The sequence below is a fragment of the Lonchura striata genome, chromosome 5 (assembly GCF_046129695.1).
Source record: "Lonchura striata isolate bLonStr1 chromosome 5, bLonStr1.mat, whole genome shotgun sequence".
Classification (NCBI taxonomy): Eukaryota; Metazoa; Chordata; class Aves; order Passeriformes; family Estrildidae; genus Lonchura; species Lonchura striata.
In genome coordinates this window covers 59,976,965-60,003,770 of record NC_134607.1, presented here as the reverse complement: position 1 = coordinate 60,003,770, position 26,806 = coordinate 59,976,965, and the positions used below count along the sequence as shown (strand labels likewise).

Genomic DNA, 26,806 nt, shown 5'->3' with positions numbered 1-26,806 from the left:
AATATGGATGCCTACACTGAAGGCAGCCACATGAGATCAAGTGAATCCCACTTTTACTGCAGATTCAGGTAGGCATTTTCTTATTATTATAGGTATTATTTATACCTATAAGGTATAAATAAGGAAAGAAGGCTATGGTTTGGATGGTTTTTTACTAAAAGTTTGTTGAACAGAGTCACTCAGCTGTTCAACTTTTTTGACTGCTGTTATTGACTGCAATCCAAACATGCTAAACTTTAGAACAGGTACTAATATACCTCCAGTAGCCCATAAATCCCTTTACACAGACACAAGTCATCAATCCAATTAACATCTCATCTTCACTGAAAAAGAAAATAACATGGATATGACAAAGTTTGAAAAAACACACAAGTAACTAGGGAGAGTATCAGTAGAGAAAAAGTGGAGTGCTTAAAAAAGTTCAAAGAAAATTGTATGAATACATAGGCACATTGGCTGAGTAAAGTAACTTTTTAAAAGTAGACAGGGAAAACCAAAGAAATTTCTGTTGTATTTTGTTTTTATCATCACTCTTATATTTATGCAAAGAAATAAAAAGGCTAGATTTTTTTTTACGTACTACAGCAATATAGACAGGGAAGTACAAAACATCACAGGGAAATTTAAATACTGATAGAAATGCCCTCAGGCTGATAGAGTTAAATGGGATAAATCTAAGCAGATATATTTGTGGATTAAGAGACACATACAGGACTGTAAGAACATTTTCAGACCTATAATGCCCCTAATCTCTATTCATATGAAACTCCTGGTTACCAAGCCAAATGTTTAAAACCTGTGGTGAGTAAAGGCCATTGTAGAGTTATTATTTTTATTTACTGTCCTAGAAAATTTAAAATTTCAGAGGCAGTAAATATATTGCTACTGCTGGCAGCACAACTGAGTTATCTATGTAGCCACTGTGTTGTTTCCAGAGCACGCGTGCTCCGGAACAGGCATGGCCACAGTCTGTGTTCGGCTGCCAGGGCCAGGCTCTGAAAAACTCTGGATGCTGCCACAGTTGCAGGAACCATTATGGACCCTTTTCAACTCAGTTGTGCATGTCTTCTTTTTTTTTTTTTAACTTTGAAGCTAATAGCACACTTTCTGATCACATACAAGCATGTGAATTCCTGACAGAAGACAAAATTTTAGACACACAGCAGGTTCAAGGAACAGAATCCTCATCAGAAAGACTGAAGTATCTTATAATTCTTATAATAGGGCACATTTTAGCAAACATCACCTGAAGAGTGGCTGAACATAACAGTTAAACAGTAGAAGACTTAATCCTGTAACCATTCCATGAACCAAGATTTCAACAAATCTACTAACTGGAGCTGAATGATAGAATAAAATCAAATCTTCCACAGTCCAAGTAAGAGGCAAAAGAGAAATAGGTCAATCAACAAAAATCTCATCTTTTGCTGTGTGGCAAAATCTATCCCAGAGTGCTGACATATAGTGGTTTTTTTCTGAATTACCACTTTTATAACAAATGTTTATATTAAAATAAACAATGCAACATTTTAAAATATAAATATACAGTTGGAATTCAAACCAAGAGTGTGATCATTAAAGTGAAAGTATTACCTAAATTACAGCTAGTTTTTATTATTAAACCATGTCACAAAGTATAAATTATTTTATTCTGCCAATTACCCCGCAGTGTTAGACCACTGAAATATCTTTAAAGAAGCTAATGAGAGGCTGTCTGGTGATGGCACAGGTTGGCTTATGCCTGGCATATTGCCACGCATACAGATTGGCACCAGAGCAGATTAAATTACTCTCCATTACACTCCTGACAATAGTATGCACATACTGAGTGTCCAAGCAAGAATAATTGCATGAGATAATCAGAGTTTACAAACAAACACACATAAAATACAACTATACCCTAACTACTTTCTGTGCATTTCTGGCACAGCATCCACAAAAATTAGTTAACTGGAGGATAACTGAATGAGGTTTTTTCCCTCTACTTTTTTTTTTTTTACTTGTTTTTGTTTTTTTGGTTGGGTTTTTTTTTAAACTTCTCTGAGATGGGGACATCAGTATTTTGCAAAACAGCCTGAAAGAGCAAAGGGTTTACACAGGTGTAGGATTTTTAGTCATTGCAAGTCATTTAAGTCACTGCAAAATACCAGAAATGCCTAACTTGACCATTTGGCCCTACTTGTAGAGGGCTGGTGTGTGTGCAACTGAGGCAGAGCCTTTTTTTGCCTCCTCCCTCTTGCCCTTGGGCAGACACAACAGTCAAATATTCAAGACTGCTGTTAAATACACAAAATTTGCCTTAAGTGTTTCAAAGATCAGAGCCAAGATTTGTCCCTCTTTGCCAGTCAAGGAGGTTTTGGCAATGCTAAAACAGGCACAAGTATGAGACCGAAATGTAACCACACTTAGGGAGTAACTAGCAGAGATAAAATCCTGCATACCATTAGCTGCTAACACATGCCAAAAGCAAACATGTGATCTGCATGTATTTACTCACATGTGGTATCATTAATCACAATCCCAGTTTAAGTTCTCTGTCAGGCTTTTACTCATATTTCCTTACTTCATTCAGAGTACGTAGTCTTGAATCATATCAAGGATTCCTCCTTTTTTTGTCTTGTCCTTAAGACTATTTTTGTATACCAAATAGACTATCTATATATTTTAAGCTGTGTGTTAACCTATTAAGATCTGCCCAGAGAGAATGTTTTCAACTACTAGTCTCCTTTATATTGCTCATTTTCTCAAATAGCTTCGTTACATGGTGGCATTGTTGTGACTGGCTCAAAAAACAGCCACTTTCTACTAAAAATGAAAATAACTAAATTGTTATGTATGAATGAGGAAAACAAGCATGATGAATGGCTGTGTTTTCCATTTTTAAACACAAATCTATGCATCCCACAGGTACCTGAAAATATTGCTCTGATTTAAGTCATATTCCCTTCAGTGTGCCTGACCCTGTCAGTCAGTCTGGTGTTTTCTATGTTTGAAGAGCTCATAGCAGATTTCACCACGTTTCCAATTCTGAGACAAGAACCATTTCAGTCTTGCTATACCCACAGAGCTAGACTGGCTCTCTAGAAGAGGACAAGTTCATCACTGACCTGAGTTCTGCCCTGTAAGACTCATTCTGACGAAGTACAGTAAAAACACTCATTAGTTTGGCAGAGAGGAAAAGGGGCTGAAATAATTTTATTACAGTCCATATTTAAATCCCTTGAGTAATCCCTCTTCCTTTGCAGTTTGCTTTACTGTTTAAAAAAAAAAAAATCCTTAGTCATCTTTTTCCTGCGGCATTCCTCAGGCAGACTGATTATAATACTGCCTTCTCTCTCTTTGTAAGCAAAACGCTGTAGAGGACACTTGGCACTGATGATGCTCTTGAAGCACTGCTTTCATCTCAGAGACAGCTGTACTCCACACAGTTCCTCAAAAAACCACACTCATGACCAATAAGTACCAGGATATATTTGTTATTTATTGACACAGCACTGTTAAGTTCATTCAAAATTCAAAATGCATATTTTTCAAGTGACTGTGGAAAGTGTCAACTGTCAGGGAGATCCCAGACTTGTTTCCCTTTTGAGGACTATTGTACTGCCTTCCAATTTAAATCACTTTTTTTTTCTTTGCAGAACTTTCTGTACCTTCACAAAGAAATTCTAGGACAAGCATGTTCCAAATATCTATATTATGGTATTAAACCTTTTTGAGATACATTTTCATGCTAAGTCCTTATTTTTATCTCCTACAGCATTACAGCCATGGAGCTTTTGTGACAGACTTCAAAACCTACTAAGACTCCGGTTTTTCATATTCTAGCTCCAACACTGCCATCAGACACAATTCACAAAAAACACTGAGGATCCTCTACACCAGCCAAAACATCTTATATAATAATAAAATATTCTTATATAGAGTTTACATTATATTACCCTCAGATAGGGTTAGAACATACTGTTCCATATAAAAACATAAAGACAGGACTGCTTCCCTGAATGAAGAGCTTATGGGCTAAGAATACAAGGAGCATACCATGTGGTGAAGAAAAGGCAAGCATGGCAAGATAAAAACATTTTTAAGTGCATCTACACAAGTAACATTTATCACTAGAGTAATGCAATTGCCAACCAAATCCATCATCTCCTCAACTCCTTATAGCTATGATGGCAAGAAATGGCTAAGGAGGTTGAAAAAGATGAGTGCAGCAGCTACAAATGTTCGTGATGAAGGGTATTTATAGGACAGGAACACCACAGGAAGAAGAATGGAGCATTTACAGGAGATAAGGAATGAGTGGGCAAGGTTTACAATGCTGACAGGTATGAAGAGACAGATGATGCAATCAGATTTGTACGTGAGGGAGGAACACAGTGGGCAAGTGCAGATAATAGGGGAAAAAATAATCTGGCTCAGTTTAGAGCAAATGCTGATGAAGAAATTTTGAACTGATACTTCAGTCAAAATAAGAAATAGAATTTATTGTGTATGTTTCTTGGAAGGTCTCAAGGGGATGATCCTGCAGAGATCGAGTTGGTAGATAATGTATATGTATTTCCATTCTCACATAAATTCTTCTACCCACTTGAGAAGCTGCCTTTTAGCATATAAATATATTTTACCGCTCCCAGCCTCAATTAAGATGCTTTTCTGCATTGTGTATTTTAAGTCACAGCACATTATCATGTACTACAGGGTTTTTGTTGGTTTTTTTTGGGGGGGGGGGGGGGCGTTTCTTAATTCTTCAAAGAGCTTTCATGATTCTATACCAACCTCACATGCAATAAACAGCAGTCTAACACAACTTCATTCTGCAATATGTTATCTTTAGCAGCACAATGTTCTTTAACATATGGAATTAATGTTATGCAAAATTTGGGATTGGTAATAATCTTGCTGCAATGCCTCTGAAAGGAGGAATGGGGAAAATACTATGAATTAAATGACTGTCTTCAAAAACCATGTAGTTTAAAATACCTTCCTGTTACTGGTTTCATGACTTCACTAGATGACAAAACTATATTGATTTCTTAAATGAATGTGCATTTCTTTAAATCTCTACTGAATTCTGTATTCACTTAAGTATATGCCTGAATAGTAGGATATCTCAGTACTACTTAACCTTTAAAGCAATGGTGCATACATTTAACACTATGGATATCTGCTTTTTGCCTCTCAGTATGCATCAATATAGAGAAACTGCTACTGTTCATTTATATTCTAATGTTTTCTTGAATCACACATTTCTGTATCATGAAGTGGGCAATTGCACAGTGCCACTGACTGCTAGTAATTACCAACAATGTCACATGACCAGTCAACATTTGCTTTCTGCAGCTGAACCCAAAACACAAAAGATGTTAAATTACTCAACTAGTTCTTAGTTCTCCAAAACATGACCACAGGTCTGTTTCCCAGATTCTTCAATAACTACAGAGATCAAAGTAGTCTTCACCTGCTCCAACTCTGAATCTACTCAAAGAGGGTGCTAAGCATCAATCTGAAGGACAAATTTGCCATGCAGAACTTCTAACTTTATGTGGCTTGCCAAATCATGCAGAAGAAAGATATACATAAAGTTGTTTAACCCATCTTTAAAAAAAAAAAAAATCAAAGGTCATATACCTAATGCTTTTCTAGAAACACCAGCTAATAAATGAAGATCAAAACCTTTTTTGTCTATTGATTGCTTTTCTTCTCATTCTTGAGCAGGAAGTCCTGTTTCAAGTCAAATTATGCTAATTAAATGTCATGATCTCATAGCATTATCACTATCAAAAGCACTACCTGCTCACTGAGAAGAGCCCCCAAAGACTTCAAATTGTTACAGTCACCAAAACATGGATGAGTGTGTAAACAGGACAAACCAGTCCAAGGTCCTTGCTTTTCCACCTTCAAGACAATCAATTAAAACACATTCAACAAGAACATTCAAGAAGATCTAGAAGTGACAAAAACAACATAGAATGGAATTACTCAAACCACTGAATCTTCAGTGCAGCTGTTGAAGATATCAAAGTCTTACAGATATCTGCAACATTAATGTCAAAAAGTTTATGCAGATTCTAATGGTTTTATGTTTACAGGTAGTCTGCATACAACCCTGAATCTCAGGAGGTCCTACATCTTCAATGAGGTCTTAACTGACCAGTGTATTTAATCTATACCCCATTAAAAATAAAGAAGGTAAGTAAAAAGGCAGAAATATAACTTCTGAAACCTAGTGGGAAAGGGTTTCATAGGATAAAGCTTTAATATTTGTAGTTCATCAGACAAAACATGGAAGGCCATATTTAAGGGAATTGATTTTCAAAGTAATACTTCCTGTATTTACCTAAAAATAAATTATTGTATATTTAATCATTTCAGTCAAAGAATACAATAACATAGAATTGTCATTCTCTTTGAATTAAGTATCACAAGCAATCCCCAGACTTGGGTTTGTGCTTGAGGCATTTTTTCCTATGGGAAGGGCACATCTCAAAATTCAAAACTGCTGATACTGATGAGGGAGTTCATGAGTTACCCTGAGTGAGAAATGTCCAACAGGGCTTCAAGAGCCCTCAGCCCATAATTTCTTTCAAGAAGGCAGAACAAGAAAGAATATAAAACCTACTAAGAGGGCAATTTCAGAGAATGTCAAGTATTTTTCTCTGTTGGAGAGCTGGTATATGGTAAGCTATCACAATGTTCAGGGTTGTTTACAGAAAACAATTACAGAGCTTACCATTATCTGAAAGATAAATTACTATATCAGGTTTAGTCTTCTGCAAAACGAAATACAGGTATAGGAAAAAAAAGAAACAAAAAAATACGTAATTTTCAATGTTGGAACAAAAGCCATATATACAACATGATAGCTTAATGTGTCTCTGCAGCCCTGTGCATTGTGCTCTAGGATGACCCTGCTTGGCAGTTCCTGTACAAGTGTCTCTTCCTTAGACCAGCAGCTTCCATTCTGAAAGCTGACACCAACGCCAGCAGGGAAATCCTTCAGATAAAAACTTCAAAATAATGAGGTTCAAACCAAAATTTTTCCCTTGCAAGGCAGACTAAAAAGCAAATACTGCTCCAAATTTAAACACCTTGAGAACATTTACAGGAATTTGTGTTTTCCCTTTATTTACAGGCTATTATTACTTAGTTATTTTCTTACCAAAGCACTGGAAAAGCTTGCTTTCTCCTATGAGGTATTAGGGCTTTAGGTTTATATGAACTATAAATATAGTTATGAATATAAATTTTATTTATATATAAATATAAACTATACAGTTCATGTAAATCTATTGCTATATAGAAGAACTAACATCTTCAGTCATCTCTAATATAAGTATCAAGAGTAGGCAAAATAAGCAAATAATTTTTAAAACACGTATAGTAAAAGATAAGTAAAAGCTTTGTCAATCCACATCGACAAACAACTCCACTTCAGAAATTCTGTAGTACACAAATCTATCACTTGAAGGCATAAAAAAATAAATAACATTTGTTCTGTTTAAAACATCACAAGTGTTAAACCCACCCTCATATTTTTGATCTGCTTTAGATCTTACAATTAATTCCTGCTTTGATGCAGAACCTGACTGTACAAATATTCTGAGTGCCTAAGACAGTATTTAACTTTCATTTGGTAATTTAATAACTGTAAATGAGATGCACATAAACAAAGAATTTGTTTGAAGAGCCCCATCAGCTGATGTCTGAGATGGGAATGAAAGGTCCCCTTTGTCTACCTAAAAGATGTTTTTCCAAGTGACCTCTGGCATGTCACTTAAATGGAAAGGAGGAACCTGAAGCTTTCATGAATCTGAGGTTATATTCCTATGTGACCTTTGCTAAAGACTTTGAATTTACCTAGTGTAAGTTATTACAAAAAACATCAGTTTATTAAATTTAGAATACCAAATGTGCTATAAGTAACATCAAACATGAACATGTAGAGTCCAAAACAAAATTAAATGTAGGTCTCATGCAAAACAAAATTGTCTGGTTTACTGATGTCTTTCAAATAATGATTCAAGAACACTTGGTTCGAATACATGCATTGCTGCAAGTAGCTAAAAATCAGTACATGACTGAGATTATAAATCTAATCATATTCACCTCCTTATATGGATTTATTAAATTACCAAAGGTCTTGATTTCAGTTCATCACTAGCAGCAGCACAATCATATAATGAAGCAAATTCAGACTGGCTCATGCTGCAATAATCCACATTGACTTAGCACTTTAATTACTCATGTTTCAGCCTGCTATAAGCTACTGTAAGATTTTCCTTTACAAGTCAGGGGTTTTTTTCTCCCATCAGTGTCTAAATAAATAGCTAAGTATTTCTAGTTCCTTTGGGTTTTTATTTCCATGGAAGTCTCTCCAAATAAGAATAAATGCCCTAACGCCTGGCTTAAAACTTTATTCCCCAAATCTGACCCAGAAAAAATTAATATGCCAATTTCTATGATTAATTTTTTTTAAAAAATTCCCAAGCAGCCACCTTAGTGATCTAATTTCTTTAAAGTAAAATTAGCTTTCTCCCCCTGTTCTTCCGGTATTAAAATTAAGCTGTGTCCCACTGCAGTTTTGGTGTTTTTACTTGATACAGGTAAGACTAACTAGCACTTTGTTCTTCTCACACAACTGAATACAAAGCCTTCCAACGGCTTCTGCCCACTCCATACTTTTCACCTCAGCACAAGTGCAAAATGCCACATCTAAGGCAGTTACATCACCCTAATGGTATTCAAAAGCTAAGTAACACAGTATTAGCTTCACTCACACTAGTGATTTCTTTATGCATTTTTAAATAATACCACACAAGCTAAAGAACAGCATAAAAATCCTAACTATGGCTCTCTGAAATTATAACACTGGTGCACCATAACATACATACTGCAGTCCTGAAACACCACATCTTCAAAGCCATATCCACACTCTTGGTCACTGCACTTAAGATATGCAGATAAATTGGTAGTCTAAAGCAGTGTAGGAATACCTAATTCTAGCTTAAAGTTCCAGTCTTAAAACCACAGTGAAGAGATTTCCATAAACTTTGCTTTCTACAGCCATTCCACCACAGCCTGGCAGTGAGTCACAAATGCAGTCACAAGTCACAAATCCCTTTTAGACACAAGTTCCAGGTTTGCAGAACACAAAAGCCATTTTCTAAAGCAGCACAGCATAAGAATAATCCTCACAGCAGCACAGCTCCCTCTCCAGCACAAGGTAAATCCAGAGCAGGATATGGAATAACAACATTATCCAGGAGTGTTTTTTCTTAATGACCGTTCTGATTAGTATTTATGGTGCTTTTAGGAAAAATGTAATCAACTACACAATTTAAAGACAGAAGTACCCTTTTCACCTTCCCACTATAATTTTCACATTCAGTAATATTTACTGAGATATATTTGGATTCTATTTTTTAATTGTTAAAATGTTGAGATTTTAAGTATGTTAACTAAATAAATTCAAAAGGGTGGGTGGAAATAACTTTTTCCCCCACCATCTCACTCCAGTTACTGCAAGCTTCTCCAACACCCTTCAAATACACCTTCCTGACAAAGGACAGCAAAACTCTGCCCAAACCAGAGGTGTTAATTCAGCACTCCCTGCCCAGCAGGCAATTCCAATGCATTTTCATGGTTTGTCTTTGAGACCCAGATGCCCTGATTTGGTTTTAAGAGTAGTCAAGAAAAAGTTGTCACTTGCTAAGCCTGTTAGGTCCCTGGAAGATTTTGAACCTCTCAACTTCTTTGGACTACTACCTGTACTTAGAAGTTACAAAAATATGTATTCTAGCATTCACTACTCATTTCAGTCTAGGACTGATTTATATGCACATCAAGGGATTTCTTAACACATAAAGCTCATCTTAGCCCCTCAACATGCTAACATGGAGATTAGTTACATTAGCTGATGCATTTTAAAGCAAAGTAAAATAGTACTTTAAACCTACCACAGCACAAAGAAGTGAAACCCCCTTTTACCTCTCAGACTATTTTAGACAAAAGCATAAGCCAGTGCCCTCTTGTCTCTTAAATCCACCAAAGCAAAATGTAATTTTTACATTGAAGAATAAAAAGAGAAGTTTTGTTCAAAGAAAACCTCACTGTGGAAGAGGACAGCACTCACAGAAAATCTGAACAGGACAATAGGTGGGACATTGAACTCATCTCAAAGTAGCACACTACTAAGTTGCTCATTCTTCTAGTGAAAAAATCAGGCTGCATAGTATATCATGGTAGTTACAAGGACAGTTGCATTTTTATTATATAGTCCCCATGCTCCTAGCAACAAACTACAAAATGTCTAATTCTAAGAAATATTTTAAATAGTGCATTTCTGACTGATTTTATCAGTCATGCAATACAAATGAAAGTAGAAAAGAAGTCAACCCAAGCATGCAGTTGACTGATGACCAGTATTCTGCTTGCTTCCACAGAGCTTCCAAACCTTTGTGAGATGATTAAGGGGAAAAAAAATTTAAAGAAGTTTTTAAATACACTAAAGGGTACTAAAAGATGCAGCTTTTTTTCTGTGGTTGTGGAACTGACTTCCTTTTACTATTTGTGTTTATGTTCAAGTTGTTCATAAGCACACAGATAACCAGCTCCTTAGCCAGCTAAAACTTCTACTACGTCATGTAAACAGGACTTATTGTAAAGAGCTGTGTAAATATGTCAAACTTCATTCATGTCACCTTTTATTGCAGGAGAAATTAAGTAAAAGTCAACATGTAGCTAGTAAACAGGTAATTACTTGGACACAAATGGAAACAAAGCTTAATATAATGGGAACACAATAGATTCTATAGCATATAACTTGGTTATCTTTCAAGACAAGATCTTGGGCCTCGGCTACTTGGATAATTTGCCTGAGAAAACATAAACATATAAGAGAAAACCCAATACAACAGAAACAATATTTTAGTTTGCATTCAGGATTTAACTAAATGAGCCCTGTAGCCAAACTGCATTGCATTTGCCCTTCTTTTACAAAGTAAAACAAAAAAGTAAGGAAAATAATTCTACTATATACAAATGTTTTTCCATTGCAGCTATCAAAAACAGATCCATACTTTGCTGAATCCATTTCTCAAAAGCATGCAGTACTGAATAGGAATGAAAATCCACACAGGAAACAGATGGATTCAGATGATTTTGGAGCAAAAACCACTGTCATCTTCCATAATTTTTCAGACCATCACCAAAACTCATTGTCAACTTTGTATTTATTGTAGTTCTGCAAAGTCACAGCAAATCATTTTTCCCTGCCTGCCTATCACAATTAAGGAACCACTGGAAAACTGATGAACAAGAAACACTTCTTATTTCAGGGTCTACAAACACATACTAGTAGCAGCTCCTGAGCACAAATCATAAGGTACTGGAAGAATCGGTCAACTACTTTACACACTTTGGTGATTTTAAAGAAATAACAAATCAATTAGCTTGGGTGATGAGTATTCAACCTGTACTGCATTCAAGAATCTTCTTCACTGAGAAGCAGCCTGCAGTCCCTGCTCCCTGGAGCTGTATTGCTGTTAGACACAAAACCAGGTACTGCTCTGCTGCAGCACTGGGAGACATAAACCAAGGGCACACCTACAGAATTTACTCTGGCCTTCAAGAAGCAAAAGGGAAAATAACAAAACTGGTATTTGCATTGGGGGGTAAAAACATTAAAAGTATGCACAGTCTATAAACATTAAACTGGAAAGCACTGCAAAAAAATGTTAAAAATGCTTTAAATGAAGGGAATTAAAGCTAGCTTTTTCAGCATGCAAGGCAGACAAAAAACCAGACATCCCACAAAGCATCCCACTTTCTGAGATGTCTTAGAGCACAGGGCTGTCTACAGAGCACCAGTCCTGATAGTGTACTTGCTGAGGCAGGTAGTTCCAGCAGTCCATCTGTTGGCTTTTGATTTTGGGTATTTTAACTTATTTGAGAATTCTTGTTTCCAATGAAAAAAAAAGCTCTTCCAGACATAAATGTGATCAGGGACCTGCTTAGTGATTAACCCAGCTGAAATCAAAGACAACCCAGCTTTTACAAGAACAAAGGCATCCAGTACTCACTTTTAATAGGATTCATCAGTAGAAAAAAAATATTCAAATGAAGTACAATTCAAGTATCAGGATAAAAATTCATGACAAAGAAAGCCTAATGGCACTGAAGTACAAGGAATATTCAGGTTGTGTCATGGCTGTTCTTGTCCCTATTGAACCAGGAGCTGCCTGAAGAGGCAAGGGAGCAACACTAAGGTAGAAAATCACAGAAAAGTATTAGAAAACTGTTAAAGGGAGACCCATTTGACAAGACTCAGATATGGTAAGCCTGTGTTAATACAGACACCAGGCCATCACAGAAAGCAAAGCATTCAGAACAAGAACGCCAGGAGGGCATGGACACATTGTGCAAAGTACACGCCACACCTGGAAGAAAAACTGTTAAGCAGCAATGACATAACATCATTTTTGGATAAAATAAACCCTGAGAAAAAGGAATTACAAGTGTTTCTTCATGGTAGAAGAAATTCCACCAGGATTTAAAACACACACAATCACAGAAAATACACTTTAATAAATAACACAGGCAAGTTTCTGCCTTGCATTAACACAGGCCACCTCAAACATAACCAGGATACTTCACCTACAGAAACATGCAGCAATGAATACCAGGAAGAGGAAAACGGCAAGAAAGTCAGCATTGGATTCTGGATCAGAGTCTAAAAACCTTTAACAGCATTTGCCAACTCATTTTGCCTGCTAAGTGAACTTTAGGATTTACATTCCCTGCTCAGTTATCCCAGATACAATGTTGATGTGGCTTCACTGATCCCTATGCCTAAGACAGCCCACACCATGAAGCACTTTCTACACAGCCTGTAACAGTGTAGTGCATAAATTATTAAACTTAATAAAAACCTTAATAGCAGCAGACTCTACAGGCATAGGTTTTACCACAATATAAAATTTTGGAAATACCTTCCTTTTGTCCCAGCAGAGTTTAAATGTCTACTGTAATACAGTAAATTTAAAGCACCTACTCTTACAGAGGCAGTGCATGCAGAGAACCATCTTAGATCAACAATACCACCATGTACAATGCAATTACTTACCTCAAAAAGAAAATGGAAAAGAAACTGAAGTTAAACCTGTAAAAAAACTTAAACAAGCAAACAAACAAAAAAAAAAATCCTTAAATGGCATGATCCTAAATTGCCTAGACCTCATATACTAGACATAGCAACTTGCAAGAACACTACCACTGACTGTAGGAAGCACCACTCACAATGTCTCTAAACAAGCAGACCAGTCTGATCTATGACAGAGTTTACTGGGCACAAAGACCATCAAATCAGGAATTTTCAATACCACTTGAAAAGCAGCACTTGAAGGGAATGCTTGTGCTGTATCAACCACCCCAGAAATAGATCAGGAGAAATTGCATGACATAAGGACTGAGGAGCACAATCACTGCAAAACCTTAATACACAGCAGACAAACAGAACAAAGGCAAAATATAAATCACTCCAAGATAAATTAGTTCCTCTAGCCGCTGCCTGATAAAATTAGTATAAGTCCTAACAAAATAAAGACTAAGTATTAAAGCAATAGACAGCACTACTTCCTCGAAAATACCCAAGGGCCACGGCATGGTTACTGACATGCCCATTACTGACAGAACAAAGCACTGGAAACAAACCCCAGAAGTTAAAGTATCCAGGAAGAAAGCCTAACAAGAGCACAGCATACTACATAGATGTTTCAAAAATGCATGTGGTGGAGTGGTACAGGCAGGGTGGAGCAGGCAGCCAGGAGCTCCAGTAAAACCACACTGAAGCACAAATGTCACTGTTACCAGCACTAATACAATAGTAATTGCATACCAGCAATTTCATTATATGTATTCCCCAAGTAATAACCCAAACAAGAGCTTGAACAGTTCCTTGAGCAGGAACAGCAGCAAAAGCATCTTCAATAAACATGCTGAAAAAAGATATACTTATCTAAATAAAAGGACCAGATACCTCTGATAAGACAAGCCCTGTGACATGGGATATTGTTTCTGTATGGCTTAGCTGTGCAAGTCTCTGCAGTCTCCTCTCTCACATACAAACCCAGCCTTTGTGCTGCACAGTGGCACCCACACCAAAGATAAAATCAGCACACCCATTAATAAGTGCCTACTTGTAACTTGTAAATATTTCATTATTTCACCCACAGCCATAAATAAATTTGTATTGATTTTAAATTAAGTAGTTTGAAATGTTTCATGGTCATGCCAATAAGGATTTGTTTCTCAAGTAACGTTGATACAACCCAACTTATTCTAACTGGTAGGTTAAAACAAGTTTCATCAAGTAGTATGGTAATAGCTCACCTTTGCAAAATTCTAACAAATATTGCAGAACTACAAAACAGAGAAACCACATTTCCTCTCTATCCGAGCAAATGCACACAGCTGTCCTCAGTCAGCAATCACCCACATCGAGTGCTTTGGAAAAACACTTCCTCTCTGCATCAAGAAAATCTTGCATACGACAAGTTGTAATGTTTTCACTTTAATCAAACCTATTCCTCAGTGCCCCATTTTAGATGACAACTTAAACTGCATGTATTGGAAATTTTTTAATTGATATTGCCACCTAGCGGCTTGTTTCAACATTAAATAATCATAAAAGCCAGCAGGAGAACATCAACATCTACAATAATTTTCCCAAGACCCATCAAATATTGTTTTTCACCAGTATAGAAAAATCTAATTCTGCTTTCACCCAAAACAAAGTAAATCCCTAATGACTACTTACAGAATTAAGCCTAAGGTAGTGCATACTCCCCAAAATAAAATTATTTCTATGGCCAGAATAAAAGAACATCATAAAATCATTTGGTTTATGTTATGTAATAATGCAATATTGAAAAGCTCTCCAAGCACGTAATTCCAGAGAAGTACCACTATGAAAATCTATGTATGAAGTTTACTTTTTCCACTTTCTTGAACACAAAATAGAGAAGAGGAATGTATTTCCCATCCCTCTGGTCCTCAGTTTAATGTAGGTCTGCTGTTGTGTTTCATGTCAAGATGATCTGAATATCCTAAATACAGAAATTAAAATGCAGAACAAGTCTTAATATAAGGGAAAACAATTTTCAAAACAATTCTGCTGGCAAGTGCATCTTAGTTATATAAGAAAAGAAAAACTAGACAGGAAATTCTTATTATGTATACAGCTTTTCCATTGCTATTTCATATAATAATAAAATGGTTTAGGTTGGAAAATATCTTTAAGATCATTAACTAGAACCAGTAACTTACCATCACCATGTCCACCACTAAACCAGGTCACTAAGTGCCACACCCATATGCCTTTTGAACACTGTGGAAGTACTGATATTGATACTGGTTTATCATGTAGCATTAGTAAAAACTGTTTGACAAGACAGTAATTTTCATACTTTCTGCTTCTACATCCCTATTTCTAATGGACAAAAATACTTTCTTTTTACCTCACTGCTTCAAAAACCTATGTAATTTGCATGTGTCTGTGCATCTAAGCTTTTTTCACAACATAAGGTTCAACAAGACCAATGCCAAGTCCTACAGTTTGGTCACAAGAACCCCAGGCAGCACTACAGGCTTGGGGCAGAGTGGCTGGAAAGCAGCCCAGTGGAAAAGGACCTGGGGGTGCTGGTGAACACTGGCTGAACATGAACCAGTGCATGCTCAGGTGGCCAAGAAGGCCAATGGTATTATAGCATAGCCCACATATATATATATATATTTACATACACATAGAGATGTTACTTCACATTTTTTAATGTCATAATCAGGGAAGAAAAAAAAAGAAAAATATTATTTTCCTTAACCTTGAAGAGATATATAGATGAGGTTTTTTTGCTTATAATATCCTCTAAAATACTCAAAAAAGTATTACCTGCTGCCATGTTTCTGATCTATTTCAGAACACTAAGTGTTTTGATAATAAGCTAATACCTTGAAAATGCATTCAAGCCCTTTCAACTCTATTTAGCTAAAATGTTTATCCAATGTTCAGTCAATTCAGTGCTACATAGCTCTGTCCTCTTGTATCTCAAAGTCCTTAGAGTTTGTTTCTTGACGGCAGGTACAAAAGTTCTATTGCGAAGAAATAACAGCTTTCTAATGAGGTGCTGAATAACTACATGTTAAATGTAAAGAAAACCAAAAGCTACTCTGCAAACCAATATTTAAAGACAGTACTTCAAGATGCAACTGTCATAGGTCTCTCCAAAGCTTATTTGCAAACGAGAACTTTCCCACTAGCCAGATTTTCCCACTAGCTACTACTGCAGTTCCCAGCAAGGAAATAATTTAGGATAAAAATAAAATAGTTTAAGATTATATAGACTTTATGTAAAAATAAAGCAGATTGTATTGGAATCTTAATGCTAATCCTCTTAAAATTTTTCCAATGTACCTGGTTGCACCCAGGTAGTTTCCAGGCTACCTGAAGAGAGAATGGTGATCACTGCTCACCACAGATCCTGCAAAGCAAGCTCATGGAGCCAATAAAGAAGCTGCTGCCATTGTTTGTAATGGGCCACAGGCTTTGTGTTATTTTTAAGGCAGCTTACTCCTTTTTACTGCACTTCTTTATAATTGTCATGCATTGATGAGAGCACCACAAGAAGCAAACCCAGTAAGAAAGGTGATAATACTGGGCAAAGAAGTGAGAGGGGACCAATTTTTCTACTTTGTGGTTCTCAGCCTCTCGTGGAACACTAAGACTACACACTTCATCCCTGCTATGACAACTAAAGTGACTTTATCTACTGAGTTTAAATTATATTTAAAGACTCCCAAATTAAGTTTCCTATGTAAAAGCAATAGTTTATATACATGCACATATAGAACTATTACTTATTACTGATACCAATGCAAATCAACCATGAAATATGAAGAATAACATATTTCCTCACAAAAAAAAAAAAAAAAATGGCAGAATTGACACAAACTGTGGAGAAAAAAGTCAATTAAGGATACAATCTTTTGCTTAGTTCTGTGGTATTATTTTAAAGCAGCTCCTTTATTACCAATGTAAATTTCATGGCTTCAACATTGAAATATCACTACAGAACAAAATCTGAAAAAAAGTTTGAAAAGCAGACTTTGAGAATTAAGATTCTTCTTGTTGGATATTGCTCTTTTGCAGCAATCATTGCTAAGTCAAACATGCCAGCATCTGGTGCACCGCAGTTCAGAGTTTAGCACAGTAATTTAAACCATGCACAGTTTCAATTCAACTTAATACCTCGGGCTGTGAACTGTACTTAGGAAAAAGCTAGCACATATTCAGTTCCATTGACCTTACATATTAACATTACTATGTCCTAAAAACATTCTGAATAAACCAACAGGACAGTGCTCTCTGCATTTTGCCCATCAGGTCCTGATGCTAAGAAACAACTCACAGAGATCCCATGAGGACTGGTTTGCTTTAAGTTTTTGCTAACTCTTAATGTTATTTTCACTATTTTTGTCATAATTGTATAGATTTGAGAGACACAGTCAACATATATATAATGCCACTTTCTGATTTAAAATTTCAGTCAAATTATTCTACTTAAATGCACATCCTCCATAAAAATTCCTACTTATTGAAGAAATCAGATAAAGTGATTTTTAGTCATATGTGCATCTCACAAATAAAATTAAAAGATAATTATTTGCTGACAGTTAACTTTCTGGTGTTAAAACCATGATAAAAGGACCTTCTTATACAGTTTCATTGTATTTTTAAAGTGATTTTACTACTTGACATACTTATCTAAAACATTGATTGTTTTAAAGTGGGAAAGGAGCATAACAATGCAAATATGTCAAATTGTTTGATTCACATTGATCCAGCACAATTGAAAGACTGAATTATTCCCTTTTACATGTATAGCCCCCAAATTGTGTCCCATTTTCATCATTTGCAAAAGCAGAATATCAGACAAATCCATTAAGGCCTAGAATTTTAACTATAAAATTAATTCCACTCACCAGACACTGATACATACAGTGATCCCACACAATGATGTATAAAAAAACTATTAACAAAACCAGAAAAAAATTAAAGCTATATCTGTGGTATTGCTTCAATATATGTATTGAGCTATAGTTCATTTTAATGTTCCTTTTAGCTGCAGCTATTAAATTCTGTGTTTTCACTGGCATGGCAAAGCACACGAGGATTAAGACAAGCAGCTCCTGCAGAGAAGGTGCAAGTGGAAGAGAAGGGAGTCTGAGCTACTTAAACTTGATCTCAAGTTTTAAAAATGCTATAATTAGGACAAGATATGGCACCATGTGAGACACAAGCTACTGAAAGTCACTGGAAACACAAATTAGATCAAAATGACCATTTTAAACAAGTAACATCTTTATTCCCAAGACAAATATTCTCATTACACAAAACTGATTTTCTGATTTAAGAAATAAACATTAGAGAATACAAGGATACTACTTTTCAATTATAAAAACAGGATAAATAATTTTATTTCCTGTACCATGTTTCTTATACAATATGTAAAAAATTAGTCAAACTTTGTTGCAATATTTTTAGATAAGCTAACCAATTTCAATAACATTTGTTTTAGACAAATTATAAAAACAGTATTGTCTACTGGAATAAATCGTTTAAACCTTGTTTTTCGATGCTGGGTTTACTAAACAGCTTAGATTAGCAGTGAAAATGCAACACTTAAAAGTAACTGATCTATACTAAACACCAAAGCAGTTATGAAACAGGTATCTGGTGAGCTAAAATATAGTGATAGCCTCAGCGTAGTTCTTTAAAGCTTTATCTCACATTTTAAATCCACTTGAGATTGACATAGTGTTTTCACATCCTGCTTCTCCAAGAGCCTTGACTGGCTGGTCTGCCCACAACAGCATTGCTGAGTTCCTCACAAAGCACCCAATTCCCAGCACTGCTCATTCCTGATCAGAGTGTCACAGGGTGGAAGCAACTACCAAAAATCTGCATATCTCCTCAATACTGTTGACAGAATCCAACTTAGAAGTTACTATATAGAAAACATTTCTGGGAAACAAAAAATAAACAATAAAATCTCTAACTTTAAAAATAGAGGCAATGCTCTAAGAGTATTTGACTGGAATTTGATTAGACGTCTAGGGACCAGCATAATGGACTTGGACACCAACATGTGCTGAGACACTATGTTACTAATACACAAAACAGGTCACCCCAAGAAAGAAATTACCTTAAAAAAAAAAAGTCAAATGGTTTTTCAGATACTATTATCCATGAAGATGATTTTTTGTTCTTTTGAGCCAGAATTCATAATAGTATCATGAAGCTCCTGGTTTTATCCAGGTTTCCCTGACACTTTACAACATTCACCAGGGAATAAATCCTGGCAAAAGGGATCTGTCATACTGTGCCTTCTGACACCAGGAAAGGGAACTTGAAAGAAAACTTAAGCCTCTGATCTCCTCAGGACTCCCTCTTTCATAAAAGTGCTGAATTGTGGCAACTGCACTAAAAAGAAAAATCATTTAATGACCCATACAAGCCCCACTCTAACCCAGCCACCATGTGTTTGTTTTGTAACTCAGAGTTACCTGGCAGCACTCAGGCAGCATGCTGATACCTGCGTGTTAGTGAAACTTGATAGCAATGCTTCCCTTTTAATCACTCACCTTCCAACTCCATCAGTCTGTTGCTTTCAATTATTCTGCAGAAGGGTTGTAAAAGCTGGCCATCCCTTACATACCAAAGTCTGGCATGACCTATAATCTTATAATTGACACTTGCACATGGCAGGTTGAAATAAGCTTGAAATTCCTAAGGCATTTTGATGCTTACTTCACAGGTGAGTGAACTACTGAGCTATTACATAAGCATGAGAACTGAAATCTTAAAGCTAGTTGTTCACAGCAACTAAGGAAATAATCTGGATTTTTAGGTTCACAACTTTAAAGTAATCCCAGGCTCATTTTGGCATCAAACTCAGACCTGCAGATGGCATCAAAGCCTACAGGAAAGTAACATTTGAAGCATGCCCATTCCTTCAGTATTTTTCACTCCCTGGAAAGCCTCCTCACCCTGTCATCATGACCTCCCTGTTCTTGGGCACGAAAGCTCTTCCCAAACACACCTCTACTGATTCACTGTACCCTGGGATTCAGGAGCTAACTCCAGCTTCACAGCTCCTTCCTGAGCCAGCTACAGAAGTGCCACACATGAGCCCACCCTGTCTGGATCCAGGCTCACAGATCTTGTCAGGCATGTGAGTACCATCAGATGCCACAAGTGATCCACAGAGGTGGCCTTGAAAACCTAAGGGCTGCCACACTAATTTAGGTCAAACACATTCCTAGGCCAGAATTATAGACAGGGTGCCAGAAACATATGCTTAGAGATGAGTATACAAGTGGATCACTCTGTATTAGGACAAATTTGCTTGACAGGTCTCCAGTGAACAGAGGCTTGGAAAATCACACTGCACTGACAATAGCATTCTTAAAAACTACTGTTGATTCTGGTTACCAGTCTTATCCTTCTAAAATCCACCTGTAACTTGGACCCTGCAACATATTGCAAAGCCACATTCTGTCTCTTAGACTGTACAAAAAGAAATTGGGTTGGGTTTTTTCCACTGAAGTAATTCTTTGAATATCATTGTTTTGTAATGAATAAAGGCAAGTTATTTCTTCTTCCCTTTCTATACTTGTAATGATTTTTAGGCATATCAAAATGCTTCTTGATCACTTTTACATATCTCAAATGTTCTAGCCATAAATCAAGCTGCCTGATATCCTCAGTCACCTTTACTACTTTCTTCTTTGAGCAGTTTTTAGTTCTACATAATCTTTTTTGAAACCGTATGATGAGAACTGTGTAATCATCATAAATGTAAGCAATCATTTATAAAGAAGCACAGTTTATTTTAAAACATTAACTTTCAAACATTAAAATAGCCATAAAAAAGAGTACACTTTATTTATTACATATTTAGTCAAGTACCTTAAGTCTCACCTGCACTTAACTGATTTCTTTTCATTACTTTTTACTTGGATTTTCATGATTTTTATTAATTATTTGGATTTTTTCAAGATTTTAATGATGTTTTGAAAAATCTACATCCCAGTCTGTGATGAAGGAATAACATCACATACAGGTGAGCAACAACAGGAATGTAACAGGCAGCAGACAAAGTTATTACACAGAGAAATTACTGGGGTGAAACATGAGACTAGAAAAAACAGAGCAGTGCAAATGGAAGAAATATGCCCCAAGAGAGCTTTCTTTAGAAACACGAATATGAAACAAATACAGTTTTAATACAGCTTGAAAAGTAGGAATCAACTGATTTTAACACTGGAATTTAAGGTACATATACTGTAGCTAGACTGCTCTGACCTTTATCACTGCAACAGGAACAAGAGACATATTTTTTTTTCCTCAGGGATAGGAAAATATAATTGACCTCTAATGATGGAATACTCCCTTCCATTTTAGAAAACTGCAAACTAAGCATTGATAATAGCTCAAGGCAACTGAAGCCCTTGGTTCTTTTAATCTCCTACATTCAAACTATCGACTTCTAATTAAATAACTTCTGTTGAGGAAAAACAATGAGGCACCAATACTGTCAAGAAGCATTATTTCACCAGGGTCTATTCAGCAGTTTGCCTTTAACCAAGAAGCTCAAGATAAGATTCCTTTAGCATTAACACTCAAAGAGACTTCCTTAGCAGAACATTCATTACTTCATTCCACGGGACATCAATATAAAAGTCAAAAGTCTGCCAGCTGCTTTGCTGGACAAAATCAGAGTATGCGTTATTTAGACATGCACACTATTTTAATAATAGGATTGCCCAATGTATAACTTAAAATAAAAACAGTAAACATTAAATGCAGAAAAAGTTAGTACCTCTACAGAGGTTCACTTTGAAATGTACACTTTTTTCAGCCAAAAAGCTTGTTCAGAATATCTTCTCTAAATACAAAAAGTTATTCTATAGTTATCTTAGGCTCAGATGCAGACTGCTCAGTTCTGCTCTAGAACTTGTTACATGTGCTTTACTATATTAGGCTTATTTTCCCAGCCACTTCTGCACGTTATCAGAGATGCACCCAAACACAATAGTTTCTAAAAGCAGAGTTCATCCTAAGAGGTGCATTACTGGGGAAGACAGTGGACACAGGAAGACTGCTATCGAAGTTCTGCCAACTTCAAATAGGACCATCCCTCTTACACTTACCATATGCTGTAACTGTTAACAGATTAAAAGTGAAAAATGAGATAACAAGAATAAGGGCTATAGAGAAGGGGAAAAATAAAAGCCTTTCTAGGAAAACCAGGAAGCAAGAGTTATCACTTCAAATATATGAAGGATGAGACAAACAGTACTTTAAAGATACAAACACTGGGAATTCTAATGACAGGTAAAGAGACAACTTTTTGTTTCTTCAACTATTAATATTTTTAATTTTCTTTTTAAACAAGCCAGTAAAACAATGCCCATTCCCAAAGTCCCTATAGGCAATTAGAACAGAATTAGTTATTGATTATTATAGACTAGATTGCAAAGATAAAAGTTTGGTAAAATCACAACAAAAGCAATTACTACTAAAAGGGAAGGGATAAATTATTAATGCAATTGCTATATAACTACATTTTCATTTTATCATTTCATTTTCTTCAGTAGAGAACTGAGGTCACCTTATTCCCTTTCATTAGATATTAGCATAACTTTGACTTCTCTCTTCTGAATCTTTTCTAATCCTCCTCTTTAAAAGCTTTTAAAAATTTAACATTAGCTTCTCTGACATTCTTCAGTAAATCATCCCAAGAGTAAAAAACACAGCTAACAACTTCACAAATGTTACACTTGAGGGGCAGATAAAAGACCCTGCAGACTGTGTGAGTGTACAGCCACTCATACAGAAGGACCAAGAGCTACATCCTTAGCCTCTGGTCAGCACCCAGAATACATTCAGTCAGTATTCATGGGAACAGGAACTACCTCATAGATGCTTCTTCTAAGAAAAAAAAAAACTGAAAGAGGCTGAAAAACACTGTGGTAGAGAAAGAATAACAAACAATAGCAGTGCATGACTTTTACTCATTTAAGATCCCATAATAATGTAACATATCCTAAACCTTGTTAGCTATACAATACTTGTAGGTTCATGAAGTTAGACATCTGGAAGTGCACAGTGCAGAAATCTGGCACTTGCCATGTTAGCCAACACGGATGTACTGCACCACTGCAAAGCAGTATCACATGGTCTGTTCGCCTGCTCTAAAGTACTGCTTAAAAACAAAACCAAAATCAGTCTTGGTATCTGATTTATACATTTGCCTCAAAATATACATAATCGTCTCTCCATAGGTTTACACACCATCATCTAGGTTTTTTTTTTTACTTACCAAATGCTTTCTTTTAACTTTGGATAAAGTTAAAAGGTACAGGTGACATGCAAATGAGGACAACTCTAACTGTATATTCACTTTGTTTTTGTCACATTCACTTAAAATAAAGTCAAGCAAAAAAACATATCCAAGGTAGAAGTTTACACAAGGTGAGGCCTATACTACTCTGAACATAAAGAGCCTACCATTCTGCTAAATGGAAAAGGCAGATGTGTCTGAGGCTGTCTGCTAGCACTAAGTGAAGGACAGTAAACAGGTCTGTCTGCCTATAAGCAAGTGTATCTCTCAACAGACTCAGACATCTGTCAAAATCACTATTTCACAGACCCTTCTCAATGCAGACCTCCACTTTAAGGAGAAATAAATGGCAGAGGACTCAAATTAACAATTTTGATTAATCTTTTTAATCTTTTGTCCAGCTGAAAAAATACATTAGTAGTTTGCACACACTGCATACAAATTCATCTATTACAACCAAAATCAAGTGCTAATTTATCATAATACAGTGAGATACTCTATTTCAGTAGCCTGAATGTTTGATTTCAAAGTAAAGCCATACTAAGTAAATTTTACTATTACATGTAACTGTAGCACACTTAGCTTCCATTTTCTTTTCTTTTTCATCCTACTGAAAAAAAATAAAAAAACAAAAAAAAAACACCAAAAAATACAGATTCACCTCCACCAGTTCTCTTCACTGACTTAGGGGGTCAACACTGAGCAGTTACAGGACCAATCTTACAGCCTTCTTTGGCAAATAAGGTCATAACAGACAAAAAGCTACTCAGAGTACTGCAGTTTTTTCTTCTTATGTCATCACCTTAATACTCTTGAAACAAAAGCCTGCAAGTAAGCTACAATACCATATAACTCTCCTAGCCAATTTTACAAGGGGAGTCCTGCAGTTCTCTTTGAAACACATTGTTAACAGCAACAATGGAAGTTATTCCATAAAGCTTTGACCTGGCAGAGAAAAGTTTTCCTAAGAACCACAGTTAAGAAAAAAAAACAACTGCTTTGGATTCAAGGCTAAGTCACAATTTTCCTGTAGTGAACAAGTTCACTACAGGGAACTTACTCCACCCCTCAAATAAGCATTTTCATTTGCAGATACTGTGCATTTGATGTGCATCACAGGTACCATATACCTCTAAACTACTAGAATATGCTGTAGCAGTTGAATTTGAAGTAAGACCAGGAAGAGGACAAAAGAGACACTGGTTTTACTTTGGGAGCCTCAAATATTTGCAAGGAGACTTAAAAACTTGATAGGAGTTTCGCTTTCATACACAAGCATGAAACAAAGTAGGTTGTCTCCAGAGCATAGAAGTGGTTTGAAGAGACAACATACATATCAGAAGAGAAAAGATGGCTCTTGTCAACTACAGCAAAACCACTTGTTTCATAAGGCAACTGATCGGATTGGAGCATTGCGTCTGGAAATGCCAACTCAGCCAGGCAAATGGCCAGATCCTGACTGTGCACCCCGACTTAACAGTAGCCAGTTTCTTCAGCAAACACAAAGACTACCAGTTCTGCACTTATTGTCTGTGAAAGCAAACTTTTAACAAACTCATTCAGCAAAACATCCCACTTAGGTCCCCTAAAAAGTGTATTAAATGCTCTATCACCTAATAATAGAAGTTTATTAACAACCTTGTGGTTAAGACTTAACTGAAAGCTTCAAAAATAACACTGAACCTAGAGCTACAATGAAATTTAACCTATTTCCATGTTCAATCCAGCAAAAGACAAATGCACGTAACATTACAATCTGAAGGTTTTTGAAAACAAGGGAATCAATTCCTGCATATCTTACACATAACATTTGTTGCCATTGCAGTAACTCCAAATTCAAACAACTGAAAGCATAATACAGCTTTTACACAATGCTGGAGGAAACACCACTAGTGGAACAGGATGTGAACAAAGTTAGGTGTCGAAGTCTAATCGCACTACACCAGCACCTCCACCTCATCTATTTTTACCCATCCTAAAGGGGAGAATAGCACCCATTCATTGTAACTAGCAAAAAAAAAAAAGGCAAATCAAATACTTCACAGTCAGAGATATATTATTTCTTCCAGCAGACATCACAAAAAGACCTTGCCTCTTGAATCATTTGCCATAGCACACAACAGCATGTCCCCCCACCACATATCTATCCATCCATCCATCCACCATGCACTGCTTCCCAGCTCTAAGAACAGCCAGCTAGGAAGAGAGGGAATTGAGTGACATCAGGACGTATTTCCTTGTCAGAACAAAGCAGGTAGACTGGATCCCTAAGTAATGAAAACAAAGACAAGAGCCTACTGGCAACTTAACGAGTCACCAATAAAGTCCACTGAACAAAACAAGTGAACGTTAGTAACAGAAGCATGGAATCCTTCAAGGACAAAAAATTAAACAGTCCAAAGCCACACTGTCCTAGGAAATACTAAGGTGTAATAAACACTAAAGAGATGGAAGAATGTTCCCATGTGGTTCAGTGAAAAGTATAATGAGAAAAGATCAACTAGACAGTGACAAGAACATGAAGGGCTTGCAGAAGACAAGGGGAAAACAGAGAACAACCTCTGTTCTTATATCTGTAGAATTAACAGAAACTTAAAACAAGCCAAAGAGATACCAGTATCAGCATCGTTGGCTATTAGACACATCTGGGAAAGGGAAATAGTCTGATGGTACCGAGAAGGATGCAAAAAGGACTGCCTGTAGATGGGACAGCGATACAGAAAGAAACCTCGGAATAGACAGCACTGGAAAAGGAGATCAAAAAGATGAGAGAACTGGAGGGAGAACGAAGAGGAACACGTGGGCTGGCAGATCCCCGACAAACCGGGGGTTTCTCAGGGCCGGCGGCCGGAGTGCCGGGCGCGGGTTCCCACGGGGCACCGGCAGCCCTGCCCGAAGGATGCTGAGCCCGGCGCCCGGGCAGGGGACGGTCCCCGCCCGGCCGTGGCGACATCCCCCGGCCCGGGCGGGGGCTGTGCCCTGCGGGGGAGCCGCCGGTGCCCCGCGGGCGGCGGGACCGGGCAGCCGGGACGGCCCGCGGGGGCCACGGGCGCCGGCAGCGACGCGCAGACAACGGAGGGGTCGCGGGGAGAGGCTCCGTCCCGGCGGGTCGGGGGTCCCCGTACTCACTTTTTGTGGGGCGCCGAGTGCTTGTCCCTCCGGCCAGCCGCCGCGGACTGCTTGGGCCGCCGCCTGCGGGCCTGCAGGGCCAGCACTGCCGGGAGAAGAGAATAGCCGGGACCCGGCGTGAGCAGCGGCGGCGGCGGCGGCCGCGCAGCCCCCCGCTCCCGCCCTCCCGCCCGGCACAGCGCGGTACCTTTGCGCGAGTTCATCGCCCCGCGCCGCGC

At 37.2% G+C, this 26,806-nt stretch overlaps 1 protein-coding gene across 3 annotated transcripts in view; it reads right to left on the bottom strand.

Moving 5' to 3' along the window:
* Nucleotides 1-26,806, bottom strand: part of SRPK2 (SRSF protein kinase 2) — a 125,280-nt gene extending 98,474 nt beyond the window's left edge. For all 3 annotated transcript variants that reach the window (XM_077783638.1, XM_077783639.1, XM_077783640.1), the window contains exons 1-2: nt 26,776-26,806; nt 26,589-26,673 (exon numbers count right to left, since the gene is read on the bottom strand). In XM_077783638.1, coding sequence (XP_077639764.1) covers nt 26,589-26,673; nt 26,776-26,791 — 101 coding nt within the window. In that variant the 5' untranslated portion in view covers nt 26,792-26,806. The remainder of the gene's footprint in view (nt 1-26,588; nt 26,674-26,775) is intronic.